The following is an 11,271-nucleotide window of genomic DNA, read 5'->3' as shown; positions in this document are numbered from 1 at the left end:
TTTTCAGTAGCTATGGCTTCAACTATCACCTCTATGCCAATTATACCCCGATCTACCTATCCACCCCTGCACTCTCTCCGTCTGTCCTTTCCCACATCAGCAACTGCTTATCTGGCATTTCTTCCTGTATGGCCTCTCACCACCTAAAAATCAACATGTCCAAGATTTTTGTGGACTATTAATGTAAATGAAGGCAGATCAGCTGTCCTGCATTAAACATTAACATGCAGCTTTTTTTTTTACTATAACTTATACATGATTATGTTAGAAATCAAAGTAACAATCTCATGGTAGCTTGAATGATGTGATAAGATTAAACATTTTACAGAATGCAAGCTTTATAAATTCCAGAAACGACAGTGTAACAGCAAAGTTATTAAACTAAGTAATTATGTTATGTATTGTAGATGGTCATACTCCATCACGCTCTTCACATCACCACACAGCTGCTGACAGCACCACTACGCTACTAGCTGCTGAATTGCAGCTGCCAAGCAGGATGGGGCGCGGCAGCGCTAGGGCTTTGTTTTGCGCATGCGCACCACTTCAGGCAAGAGCTAGAGAGGGCTGGGGTAGGGAAGCTTGCGGGTACGCGCTCCTGGGTCTCGCTGTGTCTCGCGCTCGGAGAGACTCGGAGGCTGGTGTCTGCGGGCTGCACGAGGATCCCCCCGTACACATAAACATATATCTCCCGGCAGTCACGTGACAGGACAGCGACGCACGGAGCTCCGGATTGGTATCACATTATAAACACCGATCCAGGAGAAAAAGGCATGGGTGAGTGTCACGTATTCTGTGGCTGTATGAATGACATTGTGCACACTGGCTGCGATTTGTACAACACCGATGTGTTGCTATTTAAATATTACACCGATGTACGGATGCGACATTACTATCTACACCTGTATCCCTGGCATTTAAATTGCCCTCATTTTGAGGTTTCTGTTATATATGGGAAATGAAAAACCTGACAAGGCAATCAGCCCTTTGACTGCCAAGCTACTCTGACAAATAATGGGTTAATCTTTCATTGCCCCCCTCTAATGTGTGTATTGAAACGTGCCATACTTTTAGTTGTCTATTGACAACTGACAGTCATCAAATATCTAATGTTATAAACCTGTAGTTCCAAGTCATACAGTGATGAGGAAGTTGACTGAATGAAAAATACAGTGTGTCATGTATGCTCAAGTGAGTCTATATACATCTCAAATGTATGGCTTTTTGTGCATAATAATTTATAATAATAGTATGTAGTAATATTTTTATGTCACATTTGCTTTATGGTATATGCTAAAAATATTGCTTTTATAAACCACTTGGTTTTTAAAATGTGATATTCTTTTAAATCATATACATCACCTATTAAAGCAAATACAGAAGCAACAAAACATAATTGTTATTTAATCTATTTGAAAAACATCTAAGTGTTGTTTCAGTTGTTGATAAATCTACATTACGTTTTGTAGCTAGTTGCAATATTCAAGAGTATATAGAAAGGGTTATGTCTGCTCTTCATTGGGGATGTGATATTGGTGTAAATATACACTATAGTGAGTGCATACAAACAGTATTGGCGAGTGTGTGTATATGTATATATATATAAATAATGTTGCTTTCATATGTTTATGGTTATCCCATGCAAAGGAATGAAACACATAACAAAGTAGCAGTGCATTACTTTGAGCTAGCTAAACATGTCTGGTATGACAATGACAAGAGACAAATGTGTGTAGCCATCAGTCACTATCTCCCAGTAGTGTAGGATATGTACAAGAGAACAAAATAAATTTGATAATATAGATTCATTTTCAAAAGAGGTTTAACATTACATAATCTATCTGAATCTGCATGATTAAAGGGACAGTAAAGTAAAATGTTTATAATTCAGATAGCATGCGTTTTTGCACAAATATCCAGTATTCTTCTATTATGTAATGTGCTTCGTTCTCTTGGTATTTTTAGTTGAAAAGCCCTAGGTAGGCTCAGAAGCAGCAGTGCAGTATTGTGTTCTAGCTAATGATTGGTGGCTGCACATATATACCTCTCGACATCGGTTCAGGCAATGTGTTTAGTTAGCGATAAACAGGGAGGAGGAATTTGCATGTATATTAAAACTTAACTTACACCCACAATAAGGGAAGATATTTATGATGATACAGGTGATAATGCGGGGACACTGTGGGTTGAAATTAAAGTGATGGTAAAGTTTCCAATTCGTATAATAAGATCCGCAATGGAAACAATATTTTAGATGGACAGTAATTCATCCATTCTAATAAAGATACGCTGTAACTTACTTTTAATACAGTGATGAAATACCTGCGCTCTGGTTGCCCACTTCAAAAGTATTTTTTTTTGTGAGCTAACGGTTTGAACTCTTTTCAATCAGAGCTCTAGCCATACGACACTCACACTATTTTATTTTTTTGTGTGTGGCTAGAGTGTCGATTGGAGAACAGTCAAAACCTTTGGCTCACAAAAAAAAAAGAGTTTTAAAATGGCTGGCCTGAGCACATGGAATTTCGTTGCTATATTAAAGAGTACGTTATAAAGCATCTTCTTTAAAATGGATGAATTAAAGTCCATTTAAAATATAGTTTTCATTCCGGATCTGATCATACAAATAGGAATCGCTACCATAACTTTGAGTGGGAAAAAATCCTAAAAAATATTAATTGGAACATGCTACTAGCCCCCCAACATTTGTGACATGGAGGAAATTCACCTGCTAATGCCAATAGGAAAGGCTGATAATAATGCCAGTATTTTAATTATAGGAATTTTAACCACCCCAAAATAAACTGGGCCAATTAAACTAGCAAGACAGCTAAGGGTAATACATTTTAAAAAGCTCTCACACAACTTCATGTCACAATTAAAGGGACACTGAACCCAAATTTATTCTTTTGTAATTCAGTAAGAGCATACAATTTTAAGCAACTCTCTAATTTACTCCTATTATCAATTTTTCTTCGTTCTCTTGCTATTATTATTTGAAAAAGAAGGCATCTAAGCTTTTTTTTGGTTTCAGTACTCCGGACAGCACTTTTTTATTGGTGGATGAATTTATCCACCAATCAGCAAGGACAACCCAGGTTGTTCACCAAAAATGGGCCGGCATCTAAACTTACATTCTTGCATTTCAAATAAAGATACCAAGAGAATGAAGAAAATTTGATAATAGGAGTAAATTAGAAAGTTGCTTAAAATGTCAAGCTTAATCAGAATCATGAAAGCAAATTTTTGGGTACAGTGTCCCTTTAATAGAGGTGCTAACTATAAATAAAGCTATATTGGATTTAATGCTATCAAACAATACAGAAATAATATCAAACATAGAAGTCAAAGAACACGGGTAACAGTGATCATAACTTTTGAAATCACTTTCCATAAGCAGTGTTATAGAGTTCAACCAAGACTTTTAAAGTGAAGGTCAATTTTTTCCTACTTCCCTACTGAGTTTAATTAAATATCTTATAAGCATCCCAGTCGCTAACTTTTTTTTTTTTAATTTGCATATTCCTTTCTATAAAAAATTAAATATAAAAATCCTACCCGTTTTCATTGGGACTTCTCCCCTCCAACACTTCCTTATTCTGGGTTAGTGACGTAGCGAGCGGTCACACAAGCTCTCTACGTCCTAAAGTGCGTACACAACATATGGAAACGAACTGCGCATGCGTATGTGCACCGAATCGCGCATACGTTACATTTTGCAGTCGCGTAAGTGAAACATAGTATTCAATGAATGAATACATACATTCATTGAGTACTATGCGATCGTGGGCAACGTTAGCATTTTTTGTCTATTATGAAACCGCTTGAGATTCTCCGATTTTTACATTATTTTGTATTAATTATTAAATTATTTGCTTGACAAAGAGTTTGTGCTGGCAAGATTCAGTATCGTCACACACGATTAGATCATAATTATTGACAGCTTCTTGTTACTTACTTGTAAGCGATCGTTATTGTTGTAGTTATGTATCGATTGCGGAAACAGCAAGCTGAATACGCATGCGCGTCTCATGAAAGCGCCTCAGAGACATGACGCTCTTCATGGAGTTACGCATGTGCAATTCTTAGAAGTGAGGTTTTGAAAAAGGGGCTGAACGCCCCGGGGGGGAAACAGAGATTGGAGCATTACATCTTACATATATGTCAATCAAGTTATCTAAGATGACGGGCGGGCAGACGAGTACGGTGTAAGTCAGGTTCATTTCAAATAACGAGCTGAACGGCGTGAACGAGTAAAACGGACTTGACCTTCACTTTAAGTTTTTGGAGAAAACAAAATTCAATGATCTAAGGAAATTGTTAAAGAGACAGTAAATGTTTAATATAAATAGTGCTGCATAGAAAGATATAATAATAATAATAATAAACACCAATTTCAATATATATTTTCATTTACATGTCCTATTTTTAAAATATGGTTCTTTGACTAATAGTAAATCAAGGGGGGGGGGTGATTAAAAATTATTACTTATCTTTAAAAAAAAATAAAAAAATGCTTGTTATGTTCTAAGGGGCAGCTAACACGAGATGTATATGTTACTCACTATATAAATCGTAGATTTCAATGCCAAAAGCATTGTGTTCCACTGTTTATAAAGCAGAGGAAATTCAAATGATACTGTGAGCGCACTCTGAAAAGGAATACAGGGCAGGCTGTGGCATTTTGATTGACTGCACTGCCCCGCTGCTGGAAGAAGAAAAAAAAAACCCGTGAAACCATGTGTGTCTATGAAACTTTATCTATATTAAACATTTACTGTCCCTTTAAATAGCATAAATTGTTAAAACTTTGTTAAATAAATATACACATCAACACATACCACATAGGTAAATGTAAATAAATCCAACCCAACGTGGCTAAATAAAAAAGTGTTAAGAGAAATTAGGAGAAAATGTTGTTCATTTACATAATTCAATGCACCAGCATTTTAAATACAGAGAACTAGTGGGGCTCATATTATGTCAGCAATTAACAAATTGAGTCATTACCAGATGGAACAAGCACCTTAGGCTTTCTGAGTAAGTGCTGTGTTTAAAATGCTGGTGCACGGTGCATACTTAAATACACTTTTTAAAGAGTTATAGCTTTTATTAGAAACATTTTTGCCAATATATATATCAAAAATGCTTTTATTCAAAACTGAAATGCATGCATGTTGATTTCGATTTTGGCTGGAATGTTTCCTTTACGTCGGAAGGAAAGGAGATTGTGATTTTTGTTTTTTTTACTGTAAGAGCAATCAAAATTGTGGAACTCATTGCCTGAAGAGGTAGTGGATGCAAAAAAATTAGATACATTTAAAGTGATGATAAATTCGGCCAAAGTGCTCCACATATTTGTAAAGGTCTTATCCTAACTAGCATTATCAATATGCTTTTCTCCAACATTGGTGTGTCCCGTCCACGGCGTCATCCTTACTTGTGGGATATTCTCTTCCCCAACAGGAAATGGCAAAGAGTCCCAGCAAAGCTGGCCATATAGTCCCTCCTAGGCTCCACCCACCCCAGTGATTCTCTTTGCCGTTGCACAGGCAACATCTCCACGGAGATGGTTAAGAGTTTTTTGGTGTTTAAATGTAGTTTTTATTCTTCTATCAAGTGTTTGTTATTTTAAAATAGTACTGGTATGTACTATTTACTCTGAAACAGAAAAGGATGAAGATTTCTGTTTGTGAGAGGAAGATGATTTTAGCAGACAGTAACTAAAATCGATTGCTGTTTCCACATAGGACTGTTAAGATGAAGTAACTTCAGTTGGGGGAAACAGTTAGCAGACTTTTCTGCTTAAGGTATGACTAGCCATATTTCTAACTAGACCATGTAATGCTGGAAGGCTGTCATTTCCCCTCATGGGGACCGGTAAGCCATTTTCTTAGTCAAACAAACAGAATAAAGGGCTTATTATGGGCTAAAAAACTGGTAGACATTTTTATGGGCTAAATCGATTGCTTTATTTGGGCATTTTATTCAGATTTAGGCTGACAATTTGCATTTATAAACTTGGGGAACATTTATTAAACGGCAGGCACTGTGTTAGACACCTTTTCCAGTCAGGGGGCCTTCCTAGTTATAGACTGAGCCTCATTTTCGCACCATTACTGCGCAGTTGTTTTTTGAGAACAGGGCATGCAGATGCATGTGTGAGGATCTAAAAATTGCTGGAAAATCTTCTAGAAGGCGTCAATTGGTATCGTATTCCCCTCTGGGCTTGGTTGGGTCTCAGCAAAGACTATAGCTGGGACTGTATAGGGGTTAAATTTATAAACGGCTCCGGTTCCGTTATTTTAAGGGTTAAAGCTCTGAAATTTGGTGTGCAATACTATTAATGCTTTAAGACACTGTGGTGAAATTTTGGTAATTTTTGAACAATTCCTTCATACTTTTTCACATATTCAGTAATAAAGTGTTTTCTGTTTAAAATTTAAAGAGACAGTAACGGTTTGTTTTAAAAGTTTTTTGTGCTTTGTTGACAAGTTTAAGCCTGTTTAACATGTCTGTACCTTCAGATAAGCTATGTTCTATATGCATGAAAGCCAATGTGTCTCCCCATTTAAATTTATGTGATAATTGTGTCATAGCGTCCAAACAAAGTAAGGACAGTACTGCCACAGATAATGAAATTACTCCACTCATCTGAGGAATCATCTTGGGCAAACATGATACTACATCATCTCCTACTGTGTCTACACCAGTTTTGCCCACGCAGGAGGCCCCTAGTACATCTAGTGCGCCAATGCTTATTACCATGCAACAATTAACGGCTGTAATGGATAACTCCATAGCAAATATTTTATCCAAAATGCCTACTTATCAGAGAAAGCGCGATTGCTCTGTTTTAAACACTGAAGAGCAAGAGGGCGCTGATGATAATTGTTCTGTCATACCCTCACACCAATCTGAAGGGGCCATGAGGGAGGTTTTGTCAGATGGAGAAATCTCAGATTCAGAAAAAATTTCTCATCAAGCTGAACCTGATGTTGTGACATTTAAATTTAAATTAGAACATCTCCGCGCACTGCTTAAGGAGGTGTTATCTACTCTGGATGATTGTGACAACTTGGTCATTCCAGAAAAATTATGCAAGATGGACAAGTTCCTAGAGGTTCCGGTGCACCCCGACGCTTTTCCTATACCCAAGCGGGTGGCGGACATAGTAAATAAAGAGTGGGAAAAGCCCGGCATACCTTTTGTTCCCCCCCGTATATTTAAGAAATTATTTCCTATGATCGACCCCAGAAAGGACTTATGGCAGACAGTCCCTAAGGTCGAGGGGGCAGTTTCTACTCTAAACACGCACTACTATTCCTATCGAAGATAGTTGTGCTTTCAAAGATCCTATGGATAAAAAATTGGAAGGTTTGCTTAAAAAGATTTTTGTACAGCAAGGTTACCTTCTACAACCAATTTCGTGCATTGTTCCTGTCACTACAGCAGCGTGGTTCTGGTTCGAGGAACTAGAAAAGTCGCTCAGTAGAGAGACTCCATATGAGGAGGTTATGGACAGAGTTCACGCACTTAAATTGGCTAACTCTTTTATTTTAGATGCCGCTTTGCAATTAGCTAGATTAGCGGCGAAAAATTCAGGGTTTGCTATCGTGGCGCGCAGAGCGCTTTGGCTAAAGTCTTGGTCAGCGGATGTCATCCAAGACAAAATTGCTCAACATCCCTTTCAAAGGTAAAACTCTGTTTGGACCAGAATTGAAAGAGATTATTTCAGACATCACTGGGGGAAAGGGCCACGCCCTTCCACAAGATAGGTCTTTTAAGGCTAAAAATAAGTCTAATTTTCGTCCCTTTCGCAATTTCAGGAACGGACCGGCCTCTAATTCTGCATCCTCTAAGCAAGAGGGTAATGCCTCACAACCCAAACCAGCCTGGAAACCGATGCAAGGCTGGAACAAGGGTAAGCAGGCCAAGAAGCCTGCCACTGCTAACAAAACAGCATGAAGGAGTAGCCCCCGATCCGGGACCGGATCTAGTGGGGGGCAGACTCTCTCTCTTTGCTCAGGCTTGGGCAAGAGATGTTCAGGATCCCTGGGCGCTAGAAATAGTTTCTCAAGGTTATCTCCTGGAATTCAAGGAACTACCCCCAAGGGGAAGGTTCCACATGTCTCACTTATCCTCAAACCAAATAAAGAGACAGGCATTCTTACATTGTGTAGAAGACCTGTTAAAGATGGGAGTGATACACCCAGTTCCAATAAAGGAACAAGGAATGGGATTTTATTCCAATCTGTTCGTAGTTCCCAAAAAAGAGGGAACTTTCAGACCAATTTTGGATTTGAAGATCCTAAACAAATTTCTCAGGGTACCATCGTTCAAGATGGAAACCATTCGAATGATTCTACCCACTATCCAGGAAAGTCAATTTATGACTACCGTGGATCTTAAGGATGCGTACCTACATATTCCTATCCACAAAGAACATCATCAGTTCCTAAGGTTCGCTTTTCTGGACAAGCATTACCAGTTTGTGGCCCTCCCATTCGGGTTAGCCACTGCTCCAAGGATTTTCACAAAGGTGCTAGGGTCCCTTCTAGCGGTTCTAAGACCGAGGGGCATTGCAGTAGTACCTTACTTGGACGACATTCTAATACAAGCGTCGTCCCTGTCAAAAGCAAAGGCTCATACGGACATCGTTCTAGCCTTTCTCAGATCACACGGATGGAAGGTGAACATAGAAAAAAGTTCTCTGTCTCCGTCGACAAGAGTTCCCTTCTTGGGAACAATAATAGATTCCTTAGAAATGAGGATTTTTCTGACAGAGGCCAGAAAATCAAAACTTCTAAGCTCTTGTCAAGTGCTTCATTCTGTTCCTCGTCCTTCCATAGCGCAGTGCATGGAAGTAGTAGGGTTGATGGTTGCAACAATGGACATAGTTCCTTTTGCACGAATTCATCTAAGACCATTACAACTGTGCATGCTCAAACAGTGGAATGGGGATTATACAGACTTGTCTCCAATGATTCAAGTAGATCAAAAGACCAGAGATTCACTCCGTTGGTGGCTGACCCTGGACCATCTGTCCCAGGGAATGAGCTTCCGCAGACCAGAGTGGGTCATTGTCACGACCGACGCCAGCCTAGTGGGCTGGGGCGCGGTCTGGGAATCCCTGAAAGCTCAGGGTCTATGGTCTCGGGAAGAGTCTCTTCTCCCGATAAACATTCTGGAACTGAGAGCGATATTCAATGCTCTCAGAGCTTGGCCTCAACTAGCAAAGGCCAAATTCATAAGGTTCCAATCAGACAACATGACGACCGTTGCATATATCAATCATCAGGGGGGAACAAGGAGTTCCCTGGCGATGAAAGAAGTGACCAAAATAATTCAATGGGCGGAGGATCACTCCTGCCACTTGTCTGCGATCCACATCCCAGGAGTGGAAAACTGGGAGGCGGATTTTCTGAGTCGTCAGACATTCCATCCGGGGGAGTGGGAACTCCATCCGGAGATCTTTGCCCAAATAACTCAATTATGGGGCATTCCAGACATGGATCTGATGGCGTCTCGTCAGAACTTCAAGGTTCCTTGCTACGGGTCCAGATCCAGGGATCCCAAGGCGACTCTAGTAGATGCACTAGTAGCACCTTGGACCTTCAACCTAGCTTATATATTTCCACCGTTTCCTCTCATTCCCAGGCTGGTAGCCAGGATCAATCAGGAGAGGGCCTCGGTGATCTTGATAGCTCCTGCGTGGCCACGCAGGACTTGGTATGCAGACCTGGTGAATATGTCATCGGCTCCACCATGGAAGCTACCTTTGAGACAGGACCTTCTTGTTCAGGGTCCATTCGAACATCCAAATCTTGTCTCCCTCCAGCTGACGGCTTGGAGATTGAACGCTTGATTCTATCAAAGCTCTGGTTAGGATCAAGCCTGTTTACAGACCTTTGACTCCTCCCTGGAGTCTAAATCTAGTTCTTTCAGTTCTTCAAGGGGTTCCGTTTGAACCTTTACATTCCATAGATATTAAGTTACTATCTTGGAAAGTTTTGTTTTTGGTTGCAATTTCTTCTGCTAGAAGAGTTTCAGAGTTATCTGCTCTGCAGTGTTCTCCGCCCTATCTGGTGTTCCATGCAGAAAAGGTGGTTTTGCGTACTAAGCCTGGTTTTCTTCCTAAGGTTGTTTCTAACAAAAATATTAACCAGGAGATAGTTGTACCTTCTTTGTGTCCGAATCCAGTTTCAAAGAAGGAACGTTTGTTACACAATTTGGGCGTAGTCCGTGCTCTAAAATTCTATTTAGAGGCTACAAAAGATTTCAGACAAACATCTTCCTTGTTTGTTGTTTATTCTGGTAAAAGGAGAGGTCAAAAAGCGACTTCTACCTCTCTTTCCTTTTGGCTTAAAAGCATCATCCGATTGGCTTATGAGACTGCCGGACGGCAGCCTCCTGAAAGAATCACAGCTCACTCCACTAGGGCTGTGGCTTCCACATGGGCCTTCAAGAACGAGGCTTCTGTTGACCAGATATGTAAGGCAGCGACTTGGTCTTCACTGCACACTTTTGCCAAATTTTACAAATTTGATACTTTTGCTTCTTCTGAGGCTATTTTTGGGAGAAAGGTTTTGCAAGCTGTGGTGCCTTCCGTTTAGGTAACCTGATTTGCTCCCTCCCTTCATCCGTGTCCTAAAGCTTTGGTATTGGTTCCCACAAGTAAGGATGACGCTGTGGACCGGACACACCAATGTTGGAGAAAACAGAATTTATGCTTACCTGATAAATTACTTTCTCCAACGGTGTGTCCGGTCCACGGCCCGCCCTGGTTTTTTAATCAGGTCTGATGAATTATTTTCTCTAACTACAGTCACCACGGTACCATATGGTTTCTCCTATATATATTTCCTCCTGTCCGTCGGTCGAATGACTGGGGTGGGCGGAGCCTAGGAGGGACTATATGGCCAGCTTTGCTGGGACTCTTTGCCATTTCCTGTTGGGTAAGAGAATATCCCACAAGTAAGGATGACGCCGTGGACCGGACACACCGTTGGAGAAAGTAATTTATCAGGTAAGCATAAATTCTGTTTTTTATTAATCAATTCCTCAGCACACTGAAGAATTGTACTTTTATTCCTGTTACGTTACCGTATTGAATTAAGCCTCTCTCTAAGATTTTTGAAGCTCCTTTTTTGAGTGGCATCTGTTCTAGCCAATCAGAGCTTCACCATGCGCCCTATGTAAAAGTCTATCTGCACGCTCCTGTGCTCGGAACGCTGTCATTTTATTGAAATGCGCATGCGCTACAAACAA

The 11,271-nt window shown here is 40.1% G+C and overlaps 1 protein-coding gene across 2 annotated transcripts in view; it reads left to right on the top strand.

Moving 5' to 3' along the window:
* Positions 1-549: 549 nt before the first annotated feature.
* Positions 550-11,271, top strand: part of RAP1GDS1 (Rap1 GTPase-GDP dissociation stimulator 1) — a 488,321-nt gene continuing 477,599 nt past the window's right edge. Inside the window, exon 1 of one of the 2 annotated variants that reach the window (XM_053703455.1) lies at positions 550-777. In XM_053703455.1, coding sequence (XP_053559430.1) covers positions 774-777 — 4 coding nt within the window. In that variant the 5' untranslated portion in view covers positions 550-773. The remainder of the gene's footprint in view (positions 778-11,271) is intronic. The other variant, XM_053703456.1, reaches the window with a different exon arrangement.

This window comes from Bombina bombina, chromosome 2 (genome assembly GCF_027579735.1).
Source record: "Bombina bombina isolate aBomBom1 chromosome 2, aBomBom1.pri, whole genome shotgun sequence".
Taxonomy (NCBI): domain Eukaryota; kingdom Metazoa; phylum Chordata; class Amphibia; order Anura; family Bombinatoridae; genus Bombina; species Bombina bombina.
Note: the sequence above shows the minus strand (reverse complement) of the source record. Positions and strands in the feature narration are given on the sequence as shown.